This window comes from Desmodus rotundus, chromosome 2 (genome assembly GCF_022682495.2).
Source record: "Desmodus rotundus isolate HL8 chromosome 2, HLdesRot8A.1, whole genome shotgun sequence".
Taxonomy (NCBI): domain Eukaryota; kingdom Metazoa; phylum Chordata; class Mammalia; order Chiroptera; family Phyllostomidae; genus Desmodus; species Desmodus rotundus.
In genome coordinates this window covers 144,160,461-144,186,651 of record NC_071388.1, presented here as the reverse complement: position 1 = coordinate 144,186,651, position 26,191 = coordinate 144,160,461, and the positions used below count along the sequence as shown (strand labels likewise).

At 37.0% G+C, this 26,191-nt stretch overlaps 1 protein-coding gene and 1 long non-coding RNA gene across 4 annotated transcripts in view; both read right to left on the bottom strand.

Moving 5' to 3' along the window:
- LOC128780332 (uncharacterized) overlaps positions 1 to 4,557 on the bottom strand; it is a 38,371-nt gene extending 33,814 nt beyond the window's left edge. The window contains exons 1-2 of the long non-coding RNA XR_008426255.1: positions 4,129 to 4,557; positions 1,700 to 1,815 (exon numbers count right to left, since the gene is read on the bottom strand). This is a non-coding gene — a long non-coding RNA (uncharacterized lncRNA). The remainder of the gene's footprint in view (positions 1 to 1,699; positions 1,816 to 4,128) is intronic.
- A 15,681-nt stretch (positions 4,558 to 20,238) lies between these two features.
- The window catches only part of GALNT13 (polypeptide N-acetylgalactosaminyltransferase 13), a 491,331-nt gene continuing 485,378 nt past the window's right edge, over positions 20,239 to 26,191 (bottom strand). For 2 of the 3 annotated variants that reach the window (XM_024579889.4, XM_045187456.3), the window contains 2 exons: positions 25,308 to 25,505; positions 21,738 to 21,819 (listed from right to left, as the gene is read on the bottom strand). In XM_024579889.4, the coding sequence (XP_024435657.1) occupies positions 25,320 to 25,505 (186 nt within the window). In that variant the 3' untranslated portion in view covers positions 21,738 to 21,819; positions 25,308 to 25,319. Of the gene's footprint in view, positions 21,820 to 25,307; positions 25,506 to 26,191 lie in introns of all 3 variants that reach the window. The other variant, XM_024579888.4, reaches the window with a different exon arrangement.

Below are 26,191 nucleotides of genomic sequence, written 5' to 3'. Positions count from 1 at the left end.
CCTTATAATATACTCAATTATCTTGGAAGAAAAACAGACTTTAAATCACATACCATGTTGTGTGGTCTGGAAGGTCTTCCCATTAATCTCTTTGTCATTTCTTTAAAAAAGAAGGAGTTCTTACCTTTTGCAACATCACGGATGGAATTGGGGACTATTATGCTAAGTGCAATAAGCCAGTCGGTGAAAGGCATACCGTATGATCTGACTGATAAGTGGAATCTAATGAATGAAATGAACTAATGAGCAAAACAGAACCAGAGGCACAGAAACATGGAACAGACTGACAGCTACAAGAGGGGAGGAGGAAGGAGGGGGAAAGAAGGGAAAAGGACTAGTCAAATAACATGCATGAGTGACCCGTGGACAGGGACAACAGTGTGGCGACGGACTGTGGGAGTGAAACATGGGCTGGGGGGGCTAAAGGGGAAAATGGGGACAACTGAATAGCATAAACAAAATATTTGAATTAAAAAATATATGCTAGAAACTTCTCTTAGTAAGTGTATAGAAGAGTTTCAAAAAATTCTCTTGACATTTTCATTGTTATTTTGGGGAAGAATAAGAAATAAAAAAAGCATAAGATCTTTTTTTGAGAACTAAAAAAAGATGTTCTTTCTCACTCACTGCCCCAGGGAAATCTCAAGAAAGTTAGTATGTTCAAAGGGAAGTTTGGTTTTCCCACTACTCATCAATATTAGGGAACAGAGATCTCCAGGATTCACTGCGAGCAGCATTCTGTATTTCTGACAGATATGTTCATCTCTAAAAAAAATCTTTTCTTTTTTTAATCATCAGGTTAGCAACATGTCTCCTTGTTTAAGAGAACTCATGAACATTTTCTAAATATAATATAGGTAAGTCATGTAATGCTGACTTTATATTTTTTATTATTTATTTGTTACACAACTTGTCTTCTGTACGTATCTCTTGTTTCACTTCGTGTTTTTATGCCCAATGCCTGATGTGCAAAGTAGCCACTGTTTGTTGAATAAACTGATGAATGCCATTGCCATAGGAATCAACTCCCAGCCCCAAGACCAAGGAACTAAAATTCCTACCAGTGATATTTACTTCTCATGATTTGTAAAATACATGCTACATAATGTTAAAATTATTAACCAAAATTAAACTAAAAGATTAACTGTGAGTATAATCTTTAATGATAAAATTGACATAATCTTCATAATACCCTGTCTCTAGAGTCAGGTTTGGACTGAAACTCTGCCTTCAACACATAGTACTTATGTGATTTATGTAAATCAGTTAAATTGATGTGCTTTACATCTATTAAGTGTGACAACTACCTCATAGAGTTTGGGCAGCTTAAATAAGATTATCCACATAAAGGGCTTCCGAACACTGTCTGGCCCGTAATTAGCTGTTAACTATAACATATCTATTCCATCTTGTCCTGATGTGGAGCAGCCTCCAGCTCACGGAAACCTTCCCATTGTATACAGAAGAATCAGTCTATTTTGAATACAGAGAGAGCAGGTCCATCCTCCATTACTTGATTCTGTGCCAACTTTGGTTGTAAATGCTTCTGTTCCGACTTTTTCTCACCCCCTCATTTCCCAGAAGAATAAATATACAGAGAAGAAGGAATGCAAATCAGAGAGGAGACGAATGGACACTGCTCTACCCAAGTTGGAGGGTCAGGATTTCTGTCTTAAAGAACGTGGCAATGCCTGCTGACCTTACTACTTTCTTGGATCCCAGTTTGGAGATCTCTGCAATTTGGGTTCTAGTCCCAACACTGGCACTGATTGTTTGAGGCGCAAAACATCAGCTCTCTGGGCCTCTTGTGTCTTCCTGTGAAAACATAAGAAGTTAAATGAAATTATCTCAGTGGTTCATTTCAACTCTGAAGTTGTATGATTTTATGTCTTCCCTCTCACAGCCTCCTCAAACTGGATTACTTTGAAAAACATTGCATTAGTGTCAAAATTATTAAGCAACATTTTCATTTTTGTTAATTACTGTAACCTTTTGCAGTAACTAATTTTGTCTTAATTTGTAAATAGTAAATATCTCCAACTTGTTCATGAGTAAATAACTCTACATCCCAAATGGAAGCATATTAACTCTGACTGGCATGCTTCTGGCCTTGGATGGGGTTATATCCCCATAGACCCATAAGTTGAAAATATTGGTAAATCAAAATTCATTGACTACACCTAACCTATCAAATATCGACCTTAGCCTAGCTTACCTTAAATGTGTTCAGAACACTTACATTAGCCTACGGTTGGGCGAAATCATCTAACGCAAATGTGATTTATAATGACATGATGACTATTTAATGTAATTTATTATGTGTTTTGCATTCACGCCATCATAAAGTCTAAAAATCATAATTTGAACCATTGTGTTGGAGACTGTCTGTAAGTTGATCATCAACATTATTACTGATTTCATTAGAATCGTAAAGCATTTCTTGCAGAGCATTACATGAAATGGTATTACTGGTTTTTTGCGGGGTGGGAAATGAGACTTGTGTTTAAGAGTCTTAACATTGGGTGAGGATTTTGCTCTTCTGCACTTCCGTTACTCTTTCCTAATTATTGGAAATTACCGTGGCAGGAATGAGGTTATACTCTTAGAAATATGCAAAGTGCGTTAGGGTGGTTTAGCAACATCTATCCTAAGAACGTCAGCACTGATGATGGTGAGCTCTGTCTATTCCAGGTACCTCGTTTCCTTCGGGAAGAGCATCTCTGCAGAGCATGAGGGCTGTCCTGATAATGACATATACATACGGGCTTATTGTGTTTTCAGCTATCGGTTTGAAAGGAAGTGTCTCAGCATTTCTAGGCATCTCATTATTTTCTTAGTTTCAAGATTTCAAATGACCTTTAGAAACATTTTGAAAAATATTCCCTGATGCAAAATCCTGGGGAAAAAAATAGTGCCCTGGGCAATCAGACGCAGCATGCTACTGTTTGCCAGCCATTAATATACCCTACGGATCTACAGCAGAAAGGGAGCCTAGAGGATATATTTTCCAAACATTTGCAGAGAGAGAGCTGCCCTACTCTGGTGGGTATATTTGTGCAGCTGTCTTGGAAAACATTCTGATGAGGCTCTAGTGAGCAGCTCTTCACTTATTTTTCAGCAGCTCTTTCTTTTAACTGTTAGTTGCTTTTAACCTTTTAGGGTCAGGCTAGGCTTTCGGACCTCTGATTTCTCCCAGACTATTTACTTCATCATTAATTGCCCACCCATTAAGCTCAATGGTTTCAGGTGGGCTAGAGAACAAATAAAGACGTCAAGCCACAAAGGCACAAACAAATACTGTTCTTAAAAAAAGCATCAGTATACAGGTTATTTTGAGAAAAACAGGTTTGCGGACGACCTGTGTTAACTAACCATGGCTATGTTAGGAAGCTTGACCCTGGTCACCCATTGCCTATAATAAAGAAACTGAGAACTTGAGATTCTAGGAAAATTTTCCAAACTCATTTAAACTTGAAATTGTACTAGTGTTACAGTTTATCCCTGTGATTCTGAGCTCATGAGATAAAGCTCACTCATTGATTTAAAACAGTGCACACGCACAAACTAATTGCTAGCAGAAATTATCAAAATGAAGTAATAATCAAAATCTGAATTTTAAGCCTGAACAAAATTAATAATGGTGAAAAAACACCTGAAAAATTAAGAGGTTTTTAGCAATAAGATTTTTACATGATTTTAAAAAGCAAAAGTCTTACTTTTTTGTAATTTTGTTATAAAACATGAATTTCAAAACATTTTAAAACCAGGAGCGTGCTTTACTTTCTTTTTGGTAAGTCACACATTGCACAAAATATTAGAAATATTGTCAAGTTTGATTCTAATCCCAGGTGCAGCATCCCACCTACTACAATACTTTGTTTCACTGTGCGGTTTGTGTGTGTATCATTCTCATGATATGATAGAGGAGAAAGAACAATATGAAATTACAATTTGCAGGATTTCAAAGAGCCTTAACTTAAAACTATTCCTTAAAACATTGTTAAAGTTATTTATTCACCAATAATTCAACTAGACATAAAAATATACAACATTTAAAATGTATAACTCTTTTATTACAAAAATTTGCACATACACATAGAAATAGAGAAGATCAAAAACTGAACTCACATGTTCCTGTAACCAGGCTTCAGCAATGATCAACATTCTGCTCCGAGTCTTTCAACAACGATTTTCTCTCTTTTCTGTAAATAGGTGGCTAGATTGACTCACTGGGCATCACACTGCCTTCTATCAAGAGACACACTGCATTTGGTTGTCTGACTGGAGTATTGTAAACATTCATCAATACTTTCCCACTATGTTATCCATCTTTATATCCCTCTTGAATTTTTACCCAAGTATTTTAAAATGTATTATGTTATTGTCTAGACATATTATTTCTTTAGATATTAAGAAACATGCCTTTCTAGTTTTATCATTCCTCTTTCATGTATTAGCTTGATTCTTGCATAAAGATCTTAATCAACAGTTTGTTGACTGAGAAAGTCCACTGAAGACAGGTAGGAGGGATGCTTGACTCTTCCTCGCTGTCAGTTCTCAGATTAGGAGTTGTGCCTCTGTAAACTCTTAAGGACACCAATAATTTATGCTCTGTTTTGTTGGTTCTACTTCTGTTTTGTTTTAGGAACCCGTGAGTTTTATCATATTTCATGATTTCAGTCCTTGGCAGCCGTTATTCTTTGTGATGGCCAAGACATCCTGTCAACGCCGGTTGCTTCTGGCTCCTTTTTTGTTTTTTGATGGATTTCTTGCTTGTAGGCACAACAGGATATTTCAGCCTCATCTGAAACTTCCCTGTCCTAGACTTGAATCAGCCATTTGTCCAGGGAGTCCTGGTTCCTTTCACTGGAAAGTTGCATTTGAGGTGATAGTACTAGCATTAGGGATGCTCCTTACTTCTAGGACTTTCCAGAGCACAGAGTTAGAAAATACACAAATTTGAGAAAAAACAATAAATCATGAATTTATGCCAATATTTAGAATTGGCATTACAGAGTTTTACCTAATGTGTAAAATTTTACTTGATTTTTAATATATTTATATATTTTCTCATCCCCCAAATTTTAGATTCTAATTGATGTTAGCATAAGTATATTTCCTTTCTCTTATAATAATATGTATGTGTATAAAATGGTTTGTATATGTATGTTGTATTATTTAAAATACAATTATCCATATGGTCATTAAACATAAGTATGCTCACTGAACGCAGTTTAAAATCAGTGTGATTCTTTTCCAGACCTTAGAATATGTATTTCTACATGTTTGAGTAAAAATATTGTGTTTTCTAAAGTAAGGTAAAGTCACTCTTCTAGATCTGGTTATTCCACCAACTTTATATACTGTTAGGTTTAGTTTTGGTTTCTTTCAATATTAAGGGATTGCTTTGGTTTTCTTTGTTATGTTTTGTTTTAATTCAATTTTGGTTTTTAATTCATGAAAAATACTTAGATGATTCCAAAGTCAAAACTGTTCATCAGAGTTCTTTGTTTCCAGCTTCCTCCTCTCCCCTCCCTATTCTTTTCTTTGCACCGAGTAACCATTTTTATTAATTTCCAGATTAGACATCCATTTTTTCTTAAAAGAAAAAAACCCCACACAATACAAACCCTTCCAGAATCTATTAGGATTTTATCAGTAAAGCAAAACCACTGTGAGTGATATAGAAGATTTATTGTAGGGATTAGACATTACACCATCCTGCAGAGCTGGTTAAACGGTCTCCTTGAGCCTGGGCCCCTGGATCTGGCTCCAGGCTTCAAGTCAGCAGCACCAGCAGTAGGGGAGGAATGATGTACACAAAGCGAGGAGAGCGGCAGTAAACCTGCTGTGAAGATGCACTGGAATCCACATAAGAGTCTTAGCAGGACTGGCAATGATGCCTCATTAACTTCAAGCCTCTGGCTTTGATGGTGTGGGCAACCTGCAAAAGAGCTGGCACACTTTTCCATTATGTGACAAGTGTTCAGAGAAGTTCAAGAAGGAGGTGCAGGGGCAGTTGGAGAAGCTGCCTGCTGAGCTATTGTCCCAGGCAGACCCACCATGATGTCTTAAAGTGTATGAGCTGCAATGGTGCCTGACCTCATACTGAGTAAAGTGTAAACCTAGCAGCTGATTCTGATCAGTCTTTAAAGTCCATGCAAATTTTGCCTGTGGTCAAATCTAACTTGGAACCGTGCTGGAAAAGACTACTGAGAAACTTAGCTCCAACTAAGCTAAGTGGAAACAGTACAAAGCCACCATAGTCCATTCTTTGCCAACACATCATCAAATATATAACCTTTTTTAAATCAAACTTAACTCCTAAAAATATAATAGCAAAATTATTATTTTCACTTACATAATGCAACTATACCTCATATAACCAAAAATACACTGCCTCGTCCTCAAAAGGAGATGCAAAGTTTTTTGATCTATTTTTTCGTGGTATTTATGCCTCTTCTTGCTGAAGCATGCTTCTCCTTTGGTGTTCTGTAACTTAAATACTGACATATGATGCCCACTACTGTGTATATGTTAGACCAGGGGTATCAAACTCATTTTCACCAGGGGCCACATCAGCCTCATGGTTGCTTTCAAAGGGCCGAATGTAATTTCAACTCCTTGACAGTTAAGGAGTAGTTACATTTACATAGTCCTAAAATTATTTCAGCCCTTTGAAGGCAACCGTGAGGCTGATGGGGTCCCCGGTGAAAATGAGTTTGACACCCCTGTGGATGGTAGAGAATAGTAGAAAGAAGACGCAGATGATTTATAGATGTGTATGTACACAGACACATATTCGTATCAAAATGAGGAAGAAATATTCATGACTACCACTTCATTTCTTCAAATTGACAAATGACTATAGCTGATATTTATAACTACCATCTTCCACTACGCCTATCTGATCATCTTTAACCTTGGCAAGCACCTTGACGGATGATGCTTCTTGCCTCTTGAGGTGACCTACAACTTCATTCTTGAAGGTCTGGGCCTTTAGAATTATTACATAAATAATGCTGTAGTTAATAGTCTTGTTCATAAGTCACTCCTTTTTTATTCCTTGTATATATTTTGGGTAAAAAGTATGCATCTCTACATTTTCTATTTTTGCTTTTTTGATTCAGAAACAGTTTGTGGAACAAAAGATTCTGTTCTTTCCTTGAAATGAGCCCCTTTTTATTCAAAGATTCTTAGAGAAATCCATGTGTGGATTATAAATTAACATTATATAATACAAATCAAATGATATCCCAGACACATTGTGAAATTATAGTACACATTATATAACAAAGAAGCAATCATTAAAAGAACAACTGTATGTATTAGAATATTTATGACGCTGTATTGTGTGAGGTGAACTTTGATGAGAAAGCAAATAATTCTTTCTAGCTTCTCAAATGAATCCACGAAAAGAAATACTATTGATCTGTCCACTGTCAGCACAAAATTTTTATGAGTACATGGGGTGATACAGAAAACAGTGATTCACCCTGTTTGGATCTATTTAAACACAGAATTAAGTTTTGATCCTACTAAGTATCTGAGGACCACCTAGAATATCACATTATATCCCCTGTGAAAATGGTATTTTTCCTATGATTGAAATAAAAAAAATTCAGCCTGTTAAATCTAAGTGCTCATATGCCAAATTTTACTAAACTTTTCATTGAAAAATGCCATAAGGTGATTCAGCTATAAAAACCCAAAATTATTTATCTTGAGTTTTTGGACACTTTTAGCCACTGTGAGGTATTAAGTAATCCAAGAAGTGTTCAATACCTGAAGTAGATGGCTCTTACGCTGATATGAAAGGAAGTTGAATAGAAATTTATAAAGCTGAGGAAAATCCAAAAATTAGTACCAAAAATATGGGGCACTGAGAAAAGATGGGGGGAGGGGTTCAGGAGCTGGGAGACCAGGTGAGTCACAGTCATAAAGGATCAAGTGCATAAAATAAGGACATATTTTTCTAGGAGCAGGATGGTTAAGACATACAATAGGTGTTAAATCAAATGTTGGCCTATCCAGATTTAACATTATATTGGTCTGTATTTGCATCAGAAATATTCACTAAAAGAGAATTATGGATAAATTTAGCAAAAAAATGATGATATTCAGTGTGGATGTTGCACCTTCCTGCCTTCCTAGTCACGTTTTACCTGGTCAGTCACCCCCTGTTCAGACTTCTCTTTCCACGCCTTCTCCTTAGAACCTACTCAGGTGTTCTTGCCAGTTTCCTAAGTTTATCACTTTACAGCAGTGTTATAACAACTCTTTTGCCTGCTATTTATAGTAAGAAATATATTTTATATTACGAGCCAGACTATATATGTACATAAATAGAAAAATAAATTTTTAAAGAAATAACACTTTCCCCTATTAATTAAGTATATGGCGATATTTTATATTCTCTCCAACCCTAGCTACTCTATTCTATGTCACCGAAAAAAAGAATGATGGTTTCCACACATTAAGTTGATATTATATCTAATACTGAAAAATGGCTTAAACACTTATTGCATGCTAATGATTTCCAAATCTAAAACTCCAGCCTCGATCTGATTCTTGAAGCGTAGACCTGTATAGGAATGTGCTCATTAGATATCATCTTCTAGATGTCTTCTGTGTCTCACAAATCCAAGGGCCTAAGATCAAAACCTCTCTCCCCTCTACTGTCCAGTTTGATAAGTAGAACCAACACCCACCTAGTCACTGAAAGTAGAAACTTGGGAGTTGAGCTAGATAGAGGAAAGAAAAATATGTATCATTAATTAATGTTTTTTTGACTGCAAGCAACAGAAAGCGTAGTTCAAACTGTTTCAAACAATAAGGATGTTTATTGGCTCATTAAAGATGGCTTAATCTTGGCTTGTTCTTAAATTTCTTGCATCTCATTGGCCTGAAGTGTATCACATGCCCATTTTAAACCCAAGTACTATGTTTAGGGAAGTGTCAAGTGTTGATAGCCTTAGACAAATTCATAAAACAATACCTTTGCAAAAGGTGGATAGGATATCGTAATTATCTACTGTAGTTACCCTACATGATCAATCTTTCCTAAAGAACATGAATTACATCTCAGAGGAGTGGCTGGCTGAAAGAAAATTGTGCTCTGGAAGGAAGAGAGAATGGAAAATGGCTTAGAGTTAGGCAACTAATCAAGCCACTTCCACATGGCAAATGTGTCCCATCTCTCCTCTCATGCCAGGGCAACTATGGTCAATCCATCACTTTCCCAGTGCAAGCTCACACAGCCTTTCAATTCCTCTGAACTGAGCACTCCCCGCAGACACTTCAAATTCATCAGAGTTATCACCTTGTGTTGACATCTATTTGTTATTCCAGCCCTGGATCTTCTTTCTAATTTATCCCCATCACCTGTTAGGTCATACAATTTCATCTCTGAAATAACTCACAAATTATTTCTAAAGTCATAGGCTCTACTTCAAAGTTTAACCTGTTCAAGCCTAACTTATTGCAGAAGTCTCAAGCTCTCACATCTATCCCTCCTTTTGATTTTAAAGAGGTATTTGTAAAATGCAAATATAACCAAATCACTAGTATTCTTCTAATTATTCAATGATTCCTCATCACCTGTAGGAAAAAAAGTTCCAAATCCTTACCAGGCACACAGAGCTCCTCATGCCTTGGCCCCTATTTATTTTCTATTTCTGTTTACCTCCACCTGAGTCCTAAGGCCCTGTCATAACAAAGCTCATACAGCTCCTTAATTGCACCATCAAGATTCATATCTTAATGCTTTGTGTATCTTGCTTTCTGTGCTGAGAAAGTTCTCCCACCTTATTTACTTTCTCTCACTGAGATACCCCAATGGCCACTATGGTATATGTTCTGGCTTGCTGCAATACCTTAATAAACTGAACTGTGTTTTTACAATGGATGTGTTTCTCGTAGTCTTTGAGCACTGTGCTTTATCAGTGTAGAGCAAGGCTTTGTGGCACAGACACGCAGGAAATACTGTGTGTAAGGCATGATGACCAAAGTGGGAGGCTGCTTGGACACTTTGTCACCCAAAGACATCGCCTGTCTTTTGAAGATTGAGTAATATCAACATCTCTTCATATCCTTAACTTAACATCTAGTTTAAAGAGTTCCGGTAGAAGATTTAGGGTGCATGATGACAAGGTGGCAAGAGAAGATTACTTTGGCAAAAACTCAGAATATAACTCCTACTAAGCAACTCAAAGCCTTAATGGGAACCCCTTTTTTATGAATAACAAATATTACTCATTGCTATGAAGTGTGTGACCTAAGGGGAAAAGTTATATCCTGTTCTACTTATCATTCCTTCACCACTTTATTGATGCATGACTGTGAACCAGAAAAACGAGCAGTGAAAGGGACAGCTCTCTTTATCTCACCATGTTCCCAGAGCTGTTTCTCCACTGCAGCGGTATTGCATTGTTTCTCCTCCTCCTCCTCCTTCTCTTCCTCCTCCTCCTTCTTCTCCTTCTCTCCCCAGTCAAGCAGTCAAGGATATGTTTATTGATTTGCAAGACAGAGAGAGAGAAACATAGATTGGTTGCCTCCCGTATGCTCTCCTACTAGGGATCAAACCCATAACCTTTTGGTGTATGGGACAAAGCTCCAACCAACTGAGCCGCCTGCTGGGATGACAGTGTTTGTTGCCTCAAGCTGACTGGCCTATTAGTGGAGTCCCATCCATGTGGAAGTCGGAACCATTTAAGGTGAGAGTCAGATGGAGTGGCAAGAAAAGTGTCGGGAGACAGTGCCAGCTACCTCTTATGGTTTTTTATGGGAACTTTTCATTGCTGACCATCTCATTGTAAAAAGGAGGTGGGGAGTAGCGGACAGTAGTACAGAGAAAAAGTATATTCTTAGAAGAGAAGGGAGTGAGGGGAGAGGCAAGGAATGCATAAGGTCTAGAGCATGGATAAAAATGCAGAAAGTGAAAGTGACTATAGTTTCTCCATAACTTTCTTCATACTCTTGTTTTTGTGAGTCAGCTTGAAAGAAGCCTACCCCAAGTGTTATAAATTTAATAGTGTTTCGCCCCTAAAATATTGAAATTCTAACTTCCATTACCTCCAAGTGTGGACTCACCTGTCATAAGAATTTTCCAGGTCTAAACAAATTGAATGAGATCATTAGTGTACAGTATTATACATATTTGTTTTGGAAGTTTTCCTTTGATCATGTTTTGTTTTGTTTTAATTTTAATGGTAGGATATACAATTGTCTCAGGTTTAAAAATCTGGGTATAAGCAGTCCCATGTAGTTCAAACCTGTGTTGTTCAAAGGTCAACATTATCTTTCGACTATGCAGCTTCAAGCTAGAAGAGAGATTTCTTGTTTTGGAGTAATTTAAAAAATGTAGTTCTAATAGGCAGGAAGTCATAAAATAAGTTACTGTCACAGTGACTGTGTAAGCCTTTCTAATATGTCTACCCATCTTATCTCCACTTTAATATTCAAGCAGTAATCTTGTAACAGAGCATTAGTCAGAAACTACGATCATCTGTTGCCTGAAGGGCTTTAATTTGAAAATCATTTTTTAACCATATATTCTCTCACCTTGAAATATTAGCACATTAACATATGATTTATGGTAATATAATGTACTTGTTTTTGATGCACTCGGGTTAGCTGACGACGATCTTTAGTGAGCTATGCATGTTGTTTTAATCAGGGCAATATTTATTCACAGAAGTTTATAAGAATTTTATTTTTAAAACACTCTCTCACTTTTCAATTTCTTTTCTCTTAACCTTACTTTTCATTGCCTCAGATCTTGACAAATTTTCGGTGTAGAAAGTACATCATCTTTTTAATTGTGTATTTGTTTGGCATGTAAGTGGAGGGAGCACTTTGGGACGGGGCGGGGGGGGAAATAGAATGGAAACGCTGCACCTGAGTGGAGAATAAAGAATAAAGAGCTTTACGCTTTACTGGTACCTCACCCTCTTTGACACTTACTTTAAGAGTCAACTTACCTGGTAAAAATGCAAATGATTGTCTCCCCCTTTTAAAATTTTTTGATAATACCATTAGATATTTAATCAGGTAATAACATATTTGATGTTTAATCACAACACACACCCACTTCAGAAAATCCTCACATACCATAATGCCTCATTTATTTGCACAGAAAATGTTTTTATGCTGAGCTTCCTAGCAAAATTCAGAGTATTACAAATCAATAATTTTTATTCTTATAAGAGAATTCAACACTTGACCAAACCCAATAGGAGTTTCAGAGGCACAAAAACTACCTAAGATGTATTATTCACCTGTTGGCAAATGTTTCTGACTTAGTGATTTTCTCTGTAAATGGGTTAAACAATTAAAAGATAATTAGATAATATGCTAATAAGTCATTGTGAGCAAAATACATGGTCCCATTAACAATCCTTGACATAATTAATATTTTAAAGTTCAATGCCATATACCACTTGACAATAATTAATCTTTTTAAGTTCAATGCCATACACAACTTCGATTCTTAAAGTCAGAAGTAACTTACCTAATGACTCATATATAGGCACATGTACATTAATTTGAACTTTGATGCTAATTGCATCTTTTGAAAAACAAAGCAGTAACTCCAATAGCATTGGAAACCCCTTTGAAATATTTGCCTGTAAATCTCAGAACTGAGGGTCAGCAGAGCTTAACATAAACCGAGTTCTGTATTTCAGTATGAAGCTACTGAGGGATGGCCAAACGTGTTTGCATTCTGGGCTTACTTTTGCAAATCAAAGGCACTACTTTTTCAGATAAGCTGATCTGAAGAGTCTCTTACATAAAGTTCTTAAGTTCCAGAATGTAGCTGCCTCGGGGTGCTCTAGTTTAAACCCTACTCCACTGACTGTGGACTCACAGGGATAAACCCGGGGCTTTCAGTCTGCTATGGTACAAACACAAGCCAATTTCACTGCATGAGGAAAAAGGGGGAAAGATAAACACAAAATGCCTGGACACTGCTTCTCCATCAAAAGCATCCTTTGTATCAGCTGTGCTAGGTGTTGGGATCAACAGTGAACATGACAGACACAGCTAAAACTGCCCTTATGCACCTTTTGTCTTGTTCAAGAGGCAAAATATTTATCTGCACTATTGCCAACCCTCCAAGTGCCCTTTGAGGTATGCCCTAGGTGGGCATGTTGGCTGATAAGGACTAGGAGGAGGCTTGCCAGCTCGGCTGGTACACTGCCTACATGAGGTGGCAACATCAGCCACCTGACTTCAAAATCTATACTCTTCCCACTACACTCTAATTATAGAATTGAAAGGTCAGAATCTATTTCCAGGTAAATAAAACTGACCCAAGTGATTATCTAAACAAGAATAGCTCTTTTGTTGCTTGACTGGTATTGAAAGAGATTTCTGTCAGGTGCAAGCAACTGTCCTTAGGGCTTCAGCCTCCGCCCCTTGTAGTGGAACTAACAAGAGACTGCACCTCCTACTCTTGCCAAAGCGATCTGGTGGTTGGAGTCCCCCGTGCCTGTCCACGTCAGATGGAAGGGAAGAGAATGTCAGAGAGGATAGCTGACTGCACTTCAGATTTGAGACACACAAGAGGGAGAAGCCCATCTACATGCCAAGCTCCAGAAACTTCTATAATAAATGGCAACAAAGAACATAGCAAGGGGGTTTTAATTTTGAGCATTTTTAAATTTGGAATTTTAAAATTTGTACCACGTATTTCCTTTAAATATTACATCCTTAGAGAGAAATTACGTTTCTCCAAATGAAGTTAGTCATAGCAAATGTTATTTTGTTATTAAGGGGTTGGTCACATCTCCAGCTGCCCTGTCGTCCTCACATTCCATTCTCCAATCACAGAATACCACACTATTAGAAGAGTGCCCATCTAGGTCATTTCGAATTTAATTACTATGATACTCATATAATTATCGAGTTGTCTCGAGTTCCAAATACACCTATTCCCTTAGGAACTTATACTTTTGCAATGAAGAAATACAGTGTAATTCTTTTAGTAGGAAGACATTTAAAAAATAAAGAGGAGATAAAATGTATCAACACAAAATGAACAAGGAAAATCATAAAGTCCTTCTTTCTCTTCTCCTCCCTCTCCCTCGCCCCTGGCATAGAATATAGCACACCAGTAGAAAGGAGAAAGGTGGAAATTCATTTTACCCCTCAGTTGTATTTACTGGGTGCCTAGTATGTGCCAGGCATTGCTCTAGACACATGCATCATCACGATGAATTCAAGATCCCTGCTTTTTGGTACTGTATATTCAAGTGCTGGGTGCTTGGTAAGGGGGGAGAGAAGGAGGCAATAAGAGAGCAGGACTTAAAAAGCAATAAGTAAGTAAATTTGGTAATACGTCAGCAGGCCATAATGCTACAGAACTAAAAAGTGGAGCAGGGTTTCAGACTGGAATGTCTCGAGGAGATATGGCAGATGGGCTACGGTCTTAAAATAGGGTGGGCTAGGGAACTCATAGGGAAAGTAAGTTTTAATCAAGGTGAAGGAGTTAGCCTGTGAATATCTAGGAACAAGTATACCCAGCAGATGACCTAATCCAAGAGCATGTCCGGCTTGTTCAAAGAAATAGCAAGTAGACCGATTGGTATAAAATGAACAAGGGAAGGCATTTGAGGGAAGGAGGTAAGAAAGTTAACGGGGGTCAGATCATGCAGGGCCCTTGTAAGGCCTGTTACCCTGTGTGAAACAGGGAGCCATGGAAGGGTTTTGAGCAGAGGACAGATGTCCTGTTCACCAATTCAGATGGTAGCAGACCACGGTGGTAGCCATGGAGCTGTTAAGAAGTGGTCAAATTCAGGAATTGGGAAGATGAAATCAATATGATTTACTCAAAGAGAAAGAGAAGTCAAGGACAAGAAGATTTTTGGACTGAGCAAGTGGCAGGATGGAGTTGCCAACAATTGAGATGAAAAATCTCTTTGGTTTGAACAGATTTGTAGAATAAGGTAAGGAGCTCAGTCTTGGACATACTAAGTTTGAGATGTCTGTTAGTCATTCAAGTGGAGAGATCAAGGAGGCAGGTGCAGGTAAAAGTTCTGACCTGGGGGAGACATTTGGTAATGGGCAGGATGGAGGCGGTATGAAAATCCAAGGATCTGCAGGAGATCACCAAAGGAGTGAGTGTGAGCAGAGATGACCACGGATGGCACCCTGGAGCGGAAAGAGGAGGAAAGTCTGGAGAGGAAAGCGCAATCAATTGACCAGTGAAATAGGAGGAAACCAAGAAATGAAGAAAGTCTGTTAAAGGAGGAGGGAAGATAATCTGCTGGGTCAAATATTTCTAAATCTGCCAGTGAAACCTACAGTATGTGAGAAAAATGAATTCATCACTCACGCTGATCCATATAATTAGAGGAAGAACTATGAAGTGCTTTTTTTATATGCGGCTTAACTCCATATCATCCACTAAAGGCCAAAAAGTTGCAAATACACACATGGAAATCGAGCTGTGAGCTCAGGAGCAGACAGCAGGTGCTATAAATCTTCGTAAAGGCTATCTTCCATTTTGACCTCAATTGTTTAGACAGTATTGATCTCTTAGTCTCTGCCTTATATAAGTCAGCACGTGGTAGAGGAAAGGGGCTCACTGCATGAAATTCATGCCTCTCATTCATAGGAAAAAACTCTGAAACAGATGTTTGTCTGTTTTTCTAGTTTTCCAGTCCACAAAATTGGTGAAGAGATTTGTCGGCATTCGGTCAATGCTCTACCTGCCAACTTTTCTGAGGGTAGAAGCTGGGACTGGTAATTAGTATCCTCTGTCATGTGGGAAAATAACCATTAGGTCAGAAAAGGGTGAGTTAGCAGAGAGGCCACCAAATAGCTCAGTAGCTGAGGGGGAGCCACAAGGATACGGTTGTTAAGCAGATTTCACTTTTTTTTTTTCCTACCAGGTGCTGAAGAAAAAGTAAAACAAGGTTAAGTTATGGGTCTACCAAGATCTGAAGGAGGCAGAGCTGGTTTATTAGGTTAACCTGGTTAACCCTTGAAATGCACAGCTACGCTCCTGGACAAGAGGAACCTAGAAGAACATAGCACAAAGAAAGTGGGGACAACATGGGGTGCAGCCCCCATGGTTGCAGAAAGCCAAGAGGGGTGTTTTGGGTGTAAGACATAAAATCTAGATGATGCCCTTTGTTCTTACTGATTGTTATAGTACAAGTTTGGAAAAACCAATGAGGTATTCATGATGTTTGCAAATCAGTGAGTTCTAAATCATGCATACAGAATAGAGTATTTTAGGTGTTTTCTTCAGAATAAAATTGTGAAACTAGATGTTAGACTATGCCTCCCTCCCTCCTGTCTTTCCACCTTCCTTTCTTCCTTCTTTCTCTTCACTTAGCAAGCATAATGAGTTTTATTATTTTTTCCCTTGATTCTGCATGTGAATAGGACTGCAGGGAAACCACTGCTCTGTGGTGTGGGCAGCCTCGCCCATCCTCCCCTCCTAACCCCGACGGGCTGTCCTCCAGGATTGCAGCACCAGAATCAAGGAGTTGATTCAGAGTACTCTAAAAATAATGTTCATATATATTAAACATTAACTTTTCCAGTTTAAGTAATTTTTATAAAATGGAAAGGTAAAAATACATAAACTTATTTTAGAATAAAAAATTAAATAATAAATTCTTTAGAACTGTGCACATTTTAATGTTTCTATTTATATATATATTTTTTGGTATCAAAATTGCACAGGGATCACAATATTTTCTTACTGCTAAGAGATATCCATAGGCACTTAATTATTTATTTAAATAATCTATAAAACGGAACATAAGCATAAAATATTGAAATTGTTTATCTATTTGAAATGCTCACAATTTTTTTCAAAAAGACAACATAGAGCAAAGGAAAACTAAAGTGGTATACCTTAATTCTACAAAAATGTATAAATATTTAAATTTGTAGCAAAAGAACAATAATACCATTTAGTAATGCTTACAATATTTAAAACGTGTATTTCCTTATGCACAATCTACTGTTATAAATGTTAAAGAACTGTGTGTCAAGCATCTATCTAAAACATTTTTGAAATCATTTTCTTTTATTTGTGGCTGCGTTGACCAAACAAATCCAAATGCTCCCAAAAAAATGTTATCAAGTCCCCTTTTTCGGCTTGTGCTATTTTTAGCTGAAAGTACAACTGAAACCAAGCAACAGCTTACGTTCATTTTTACACCAAATTAAATGCATGATAAAAATCTCATTTTCAACCATTATAGTCATAGCCTTCATCACCCAATTCCCTACCTTCATTCTAACTCATTAAGAATAGTAAGTGATTTGTTCTCCCTAGCAAAAAACAAAAACAAAACGATAACTTTATGGAATGATGAAATGAGGATCATAGAAGTGATCTTTATCTTAAAATATAGTTAACAAAAATGCTGCCCTGCATCATTAGCATTTCAGAAAGGTTTTTAAAACAAATACAGTGAAAACTGCCTTTAGGATTTATTGAACAATATGAAGCAAACGTTGGACACAAATTTACACAAATATTTAAAACACATCGCTGGTGTTCATTCAACACCTTAAATCCACACGATAGCTTATATTTAATAGCAGTTTGAACCTGATGTAGTCACACCAGACATGTTCACGTGCTGTACAGAAGAGATTGCCTTTCTCTATTCCGTATTTTGACATATTGGAGAAAAATTGTGGGTAGCAGCGAAATCCTGAAACACAAGCTGCCTTAAGACTTAATTGAATTTCTGCTGTCCAACCGAATTGGAAATTTACTCAAGATCTGCAGATATCAGCTATGCAGAAAGACAGCTTGTGGATGATGACACATACTTTAAGATCTCGACTTTCTTAAATTCTTTCTATCTGTTAAATTAGCACACTCGCTAAGCTGAGAATGCATACAAGTTTTGCTTCCTCTGATACTAGATGTAGCATCTGTAAATGAGATGCAAGTGACATGGTGATGGCCAGATAAGATCACCAATTCTGAAGTCATAAAACGGTGTGGGGGGTACCAATATTTTGAGGTTACTTGAACCAACTTGTACTATGCTCTCAACCTCTCACCGAATAAAAATAAAAAAGGGTCATCGTTCCTGTTGTTTTATTGTTAGAGTTCTCTCCTCACCCTCTCTCTCTCTTTTCTCTCCTCTCCCCGCCCCCCATTTATTAGGTTGTTTCTAAGCACCATGGAAAAATTGAATTCATAGGTTGTGTCTGTGAGAGTCTGTATACAGAGTTCCACTGGGAGCCTGCGAATCTCTGCTGATCACCCGTCAGTCTTTCATGCCGACTAACCTAGAACCTACTCAATGTTCACAATAACAGACAATCTAATCCTCAGTGTAAGCTGTGAGTCAATCTTACTTTTAACTGGAATATAATTATAAGGAAATGGAAGTGAGGGGAGAGTACACTCCCTTGTTTACTGCTGAAAAGGCTTTGCTTCTCTGGAGCACTGTTTTCCAATAATGCTACAATGTTCTGTGATCAGGCTGTTTCCTGTTAATTTCTTTACTTTTGCTGCAGGTCTTTATTTATTGCCTGTGGTAGTATTTTATAGAACTAATTTTATTTGTGTATGAAAGGTACTGAGAAGTTAAATTTCCAAAGGTAATTATCTGTAAAGACATTAAGAGTTCTAAAGAATCAATGTACTTATTACAAAATGCTTAATAAAGACATTAATCTCATGATTGTGCCCTTTCTATTACATTTTTGAGTGCTTTGTACTTGAAGATGGTATCAGGCTATAGTATTAACAATGATGAGTCCTGACATTAGAGCTGACAGCTGTCTGACCTTGGGCAAGCCTAATTACATATCTGGGTCCCAGTCCTATTCTCCATAAACAGGGAAACTGAGAGTAAATCACCTGTAGGCTCTTTTTAAGTTTCTATAATTGTTCATAGACTTGTACTTAGAACATAAATTTAGTGATGGCTCCTGTGAATCCAAAAAATACCTATGATTTTTCAGAAAATGATACATCTCCCCTCTAACAGTAAAAATCTTATTTATGCCATTAGATGGTCATTAAATACAACCAAAAAATAAAAGTTATTTTTATCTTAATGAAGCAACTTGGGTAACGTAGCAGCATGTTTATAAAATGTCGTATGTTTCATTTCCATAAGGAAGGATATTCTGTCTTAGAGAATGAACTGAGCCCATACTTTAATTTGAAGAGTATTAGGAAGAAAAGTATCATTTGGAGATAGTTATGTACATCCTGTCTAAATATATCACTGGACTTTATTTTAAAATTTAAAATATTGTGCAAAAAAGGTATGATACAGTATCATTTAGCAACTTTAACACATTTTTTCAGTTAATTCAAAAAATAATTGAAGAAAACTTACTATGTGCCAATGACTCTACCAGATACTGAAGATAACACAGTGGAAAACACTGACAAAGTCCTGCCCCCTATGGGGCCTACATTCCCGAGTGTGTGATGGTGGTGTTGGGGGTGAGGAAGTGGGAGGGTAGACAAAAAATAAAGAAGCAAATTTATACCTTGTCAGAGAAGGTACAGGGCATAATGAGGGTGGGAGGGGAAGGGTTTGTCTTCCTGATGAAATACAATTTGAGTGAAGACCTAAAGAAAGGGAGCGAGAGAGCTCTGTGGGGCAAAGGGAACAAAAACGTAGGACAGAAACTTGCTTGTCAGCCAGAGTGGAATAAATACTCAGAAACGTGTGTGTGTGTGTGTGTGTGTGTGCTCATAGGGGTGTCATTCCTGAAACAGATGTACTAAAGAGTTCTTGAGTGCTCCAGCTTTTTACGTTTAAGGACAAATGTGCAGGGACATTTCCCCATAATTTAGTCAGGACAAGAGGCAAGGGAGAAAGGAGAGTCCTCAGTTGACTTGTGAGTCCACTATCAATTTAAGGCAGTGGTTTGCTAGCTCTTGGGTGTCACCGCTTCCTTATAATTTTGCTATAAACAATGGATTCTCTACTTAAAACAAATGCCTTTCACAAACTTCTACTTATAATTTTAAGAGATTCAGGGATACTCAGAGACCTCAGGGTGAGGCACGTCTACACTTTGGGAAGTAAACCTGAAATGTTCCAGGCTGTAGAATTCTTTGCGTTTTACCAGTATAAAGCCAAAAAGGAAGTAATGTTAGCAGGGAAAATCATACAAGATTCTACTGGCCTTCCTTTTCATTATAAAGCAGTGTGTGTGTGTGTGCGTGTGTGTGCGTGTGAGAGAGAGAGAGAGAGAGAGAGAGAGAGAGAGAGAGAGAGACAGACAGAGGAGTTCGTTTTTTAAGAAAACGAAGCCAGAGCTTTTTAAGAAGAAATGAGAGTCAAAGACATTGCATTTACTTTAGAGGATGCTTCTTCCCTTTCTTCCCCTAGATTTCTCTTAGCTGCTAACTGTATTTATTAATGAATAAAATGCAGTATGTAGAGCAAATTTAAGGGTATTGTAAATGGTATGAAATACTAAAAGTTATTAGCTCAATTCCCACGGATAAAGTTCTCTTCTTTTTTGTGTCTTCTGCTCATGTATTCTGAACACAAAGGGTTTGAGGATGGAAAAAGAACGTGTGAAGTTAGCCTAGTTATGACTGTGTACCTTGAACCATAATTTATGCCAAATGATATCTAGCAGTTTAATTAAAAGTTTCATGGATGTGTATTGAGTCCATTCCTCTGATGATGAAACCTTTAGATATTCTAGCATAGCAATAAAATTCTGATAGCAAGGCATTATTTTTAATATATAAAATTAAATATTAACAGATACCTAACTAAAATCTTTAAATGCAGGATAATTAAAAGTCAGGGCTAAGCCCCTCCACCCTCTACTTACAATTCTGTGCACCCTAAGAGACAAGTCACAGTCTAGAGTGAAGAAAGAGAAAAGGGGCGGTATAAGACAAAGACAGTGCTTAAGGGTCGGTTTTCTCACATCAGCGCCGGAACCAATGTGATTGTTAAACACTCAGCCTGTGTCAGGACTAATTGTGACCTGCGCAGAATCTTTTAGAATGACACAATTGTTGCAGTCTGACTTCAGTCATCTTGCTCCCCTCAATACCTGGCTTGTTTCTTTTGATTTCATGCCCTTTAAATTCACTTTTCAAATTCTCCTCCCTTTTTTTTTTTGTTTAAATGTGATACTTTTAGAACTCTGTAAATCAACATCCAGTTTAATTTTTTCTGGTGCAAACCTTGGAACTAATTTTGTGTGATGAATTCATTGTTCCGAGATAATTCAACGTGTGACCTGCTGTTCACATAGATACTCAACATGTTTCCATGAAGGTCCAGCAGAAGCAGAGTGAGTTTATAAAATGATACCTTTTCATAATGAAGATATTTTATAAGGCATTGACATCGTCTCTCTTTCAATCACTATGAAAATATAAAATAAAAATACCCCTCCCAACAATCCTGGGACATGAGAACAATACAGATTGTTTTTTAAAGCAAACACTTTGTTTTTTTAAGTTTTTCAATGTTTAATAACACTTTGCTGTTATTTATACTTTATGTGCTTTTGATCAGATACAAATTCTTGTAAGGAAATAAGCAAACGTTCCTAAAAATGAATTATAAACAACTGTGTTTTAGAATACTAAAAGGATTTTAAAACTTTCAATTCAGCAAAGTTAATATTTTTCCTTAATTGAAATAATGGAAAAACAAAAGTGTAGACACTTTGACGGCCTGGGGGAAATGGTCTTCATGCCCCCAAAGTCATGTTTCGCAGCAGCCACTGCTGGGACCTGCCTCCGCTGCAGTCCTGCATGGTAGGCACCATCTTGTCTTCTTCGGAGGGTTCGTCCAGACACTGGTTGCTGTTAACATGTCTCAAGGTGAGTCTCTGTAAAAGATAACCAATAATCAGTACAGCATACTGTATATCTCTAACTTCACTAGTACATCAGATTCAGTCAGTTCTTTAAAAGAAACTTTATGTTTTTTTAGTGTAAATACTACAATATGTAAAGGGAGCTTTGCAGGTGGCTCTAAATTAATTACTATACAACTTTCACTGTTATAGTTTCTTCACTGTCTAATGCACCTTTATTTGCAGATGGTTGAAGAAATCGTCCAACATATGCTATGCATTGCCAAGAATTGGGGCTCCTTTGCAGAAAGCCCATTTGTGAGCTCTGAGTTCAGTCAAGGGCTGTAAATATTAACAAGCTTTCATAAAAGCTTAGTTTACTTAGACATGTGTTATTCAGTAACCACTCGGTAAACAGGCAACGAGATGTCACAGCTGTGACCCAAATGAAAAAAACTGCTAGAGATGCTCCCATTTCCAAATACTAAATAGGCCATAGTGTCTGTGACAGAAATTCATTGTAGAAGAGTGACTGTCATGGCAAAGATCTGTCTCACTTGATATTATGCTCACCATAATTTAGTCTGCATTTCTAAGATCTTTAAAAAATCAATATCAAATAAAAACAGGGATGTGATATCATATATTTTAAAATTTATATCTCTATTTTATTTTCTTCATAGCAATATTCATTAGAAAGCATTATCTCGGTACCCAAATTCTGAAGTGTAATTCCAAATATTTCCTGTTAATGGGTCATTACACTTCTTATCTTTTGAGTTCACATTTACATTTTGAAGTTATGTATTTAGGACTTTATAAATATACATTTTAAGTCCACATACTTTATACTAATCTATGCACATTGATTATGTACATTTTTGCTCAGTTTCATGGCCAGTGCCTAGAATCATGCTATATAAAAAAACTTCCCAAACAGAAGTGTTTGAATGCGCAGGAAGTGATTTGCAAGTATTTCTTGAAAAAAGCATACCATGTACTTTTATTTGAATCACCAAAATTAAAGGTAGACAATTTTGGGAAATCTCATGATATTACAATTGGAAGTTAGATGAAAAAAGGCAGGTAGAATTCAGTAAACTGGTGGAGAACCGCTGCGTAGACAATTGTAATGTTTTTGATTAGTCCTGCAAACACCCTGGACTGCACTGTCCTGAGAAAAGATGGAAGGGAGAATAGGTTTGTGGAGGAGAATGCTTAATGGACAACAAGCAGGAAATTAAAAGCAATGTTGTCAGATGTGATGATACAAGAATGGGGCCTTTGTTGTTGCTCTTTCAATACAGAGCAGTGAGCTATTTATACTAAAAAATGGAGGGAAAAATGGCCAAAGATAGGCAAAAAGGTAGTTGATGTATCCTTATGATGCCAGAAATTATGTCATTGGCTGATGAATCAATAGCCAACTTGAAAAAAATTCAAAACAAAAACAAATCTTTTTCTAGAAAGTTCTAATTAAAATCAACAAAATATTCATCCTTTCTTTTACATACCTGAGGTCCTTTGTGTATATGTCTTTTTTCAAAAAAGCTACTTACCCTTGCTTGCTTCTGATATATCCTTTTTTAAAAAGTATATGACTTTAAAGATCAAATTGAATGTGCTTTCAACTACTTAAACAGGAATACTTTTTAAATATTAGTGCTGTTCTTTCTAAAAATGTATAAATATTTCCTTCTGAGGAATTCATTAATAGTCAAAAGCCACAATTGTAAAGATAACAACCAATCAACCACAACTCTCTCATTTTTAATGTTGGGCTGTTTTTACATTTTAGGATCAGACAGCCCTAAGTATAAATTCCTATGATTTCCACCCCCCACTTCCTGGTTGAGAAAACTTGGGCTAGTTATGAAATTATTCTAAGCAATCAGATTCTTTGTCAGAAAATGCTCAGTTAAAATTATCAATACTTAAAAATGCCCCTTCCTTTTCTGCTTAAAAAAATTGACCTTCAGTCTATCTAACTGGGATCCCTTGGCAACCTGATAAGGGTAAAATGTTAACTATATTTCTAGGCAACATTACTTGTGGTAAAAATGACCTCTGGTTGACAAACTGTATCTGCATCAAATCAACTTCATTATAAATACCTGATAGGAAGCCAAACTGAGGGCTTCACTTAGTGCAAGACTTGGAATTTTGCACGTCGCATTGGTTTACTTGAAGCTCTGCCTATGGAGTTGTTACAGAGATAGGTCTCCTCTCAGGCATAAGGCCCTTAACTGGGCTGTTTTCCAGGCCCACCCAATGTGGCTCTCTTGCACAGGGCTGTCACCTGTGCAGAAGCCTGCCCCCCAAAAGCAGTATGGACTGTTTTAGGAAGTGACGCAAATTCTGCTCAGAGAAACAGGTTGTTGTTTCTGTTCTAGAATCCTGTAAGCGGACCTGGGAGACTAAATGTTTAAGTGTGAGAAGGCCCCTTGCTGGCCATTGCATCTCCCAGGTAAGGTTGCTTTGAAATTAAACTAAGGTAATATGTGAGGTATGTAAATTGCTGGAGATAAAAGTTCTCATTGTGTAAAAGGTCCAGACTTTTCCAGCTTCCCAATGCATGTTTACAATGCCTTTGTCTGAAATGTAGTTCTAATCTAAACACCAGCCCCCCTCTCCCCTCCATACCTCCTTCCCAGCCTTGTCATAAGCATTCCCAGCTCAGTTGTGTCCTCTACTAACAACCTTTAACTAGTTCATTTGATGCAGAAAAACTCTCTCATACTTTTAAGTAAGTACATATATACTTAAGGACATAAACACCTTAAGATCAAGAACTAGGATATGTTGTTAACTGCACACTTTACAAGAATCCATACCACTTTTCTTTAAACTTAAACTGAGTTTTAAGTTTAATAAAATTCATTTATTAAAATAAAAATTCATTCAATTGCTTACTGAGAAGATGTTCACAAAATCATACAAGTGAGAGATAAAAGGTACAATTTCTTACATGCTTTTTTATTGTATCACTTAACCAATAACCCTAGTCTGCGATGAGTGCATTTAAGTTTAAGCTTAAAGAAATAAATTCCAGAAAGGGTATGCTACATCTGCACACAACCAAAATACATGAACTAAAATTAACAAAATTAAATCGCTTCAATGTTCCAAAAGAAACCCATTTTTGGTTATGTTAATTTTCTTACCGATTTTATTGATCTGTAATGCAAAACCTATTGTCTTATAGACAGGGCTGTAGTTAGCGTTAGTGTAAAAAAGAGAGCTAATATGTAATAATACATTCCATCAATTATATTTATATATATTTGAAATAAAGAAAAAAATGGAAAATACCTGTTAATTAAATACAGAATAACCACTACTGAATATATATGCACACCCCAAATTAATTAGCAGCTAAGAAGTAAAAGACAGAAAAATAACTCCCTGGAGAAAGGGCACATAAAGATTTTTTTAACCACATTTAAAGAAGTAAGTTTCTAGATTTCAATAACAAAACATAAAAATACTAAACTAATATTAATAAAGTCTGAAACACAAACCTCTAAAAATTATTAGAGAATGTAATCAGTAGGATTCTCAAAAATATTTCTAAAAACTTCCACTCTTGTGTAGTTTCTCAGTAGCCATTTCTGCAAAGTGCTGTTGTTACAAACTTCCACAGTGGGCTGCTGGGAGCCGGCAGCTACTTTGCTTACTGAGAGACAGCACTGGGTGTTTATGTGAAGAAGAGTTTGGGTCTGTTTGACAAAGAAAATAGTGAATAATGACAAAACCAAGTACAAAGGCAGTAATAAATCAATCATTCTCGACAACATACAATTTCTACTGGATGAGCATGGAAGGCACACGTCACAGTGATTGCATCCATGGAGCTGTGAGCCGCATCCCTTTAGACGGCTTTAATATCAAGCATATTTGGCAGGAGTAAGTGAAGATAGAACTGAGAATAAGGAGAAGAGCCTGAGATCAACATGAAAAATTTGCAAGAAAAGGTTATATTCTCAGTGTCCATTCTAGTAATTAGGTATTTTTAGGACTGCATGCCAATTTTGTGAGTATGGATATTTAAAACCACTCAGTCGTCCACAGAGTTTTCAGTCATGGTCTTTGGCCTGCTCCTTCCTTTGCCCTAAACTTGAGTGGGTACCAGGGGAAGATCTAGAGGATCTCTTACTGTTAAGGCTTTGCTTTACTTTTTACTCAAATTGTTTCTACCATGTTTTCACAGGGCTAACCTGGTGGTGTTAAGTGTCCCACATATCTGTTGGCACATTCATCTAAATGTTCATTAGCAAGTTAATGAAGGGAGGTAAAAAGAAAAAGATGGACTCCACTGGGGCTCTTAATTTGACTTCATTCTCCAAATACGATTTGTGATTAATTTGTCTTCTTGTTTTCCATCTATTTCCTCAGAAGGAGCATA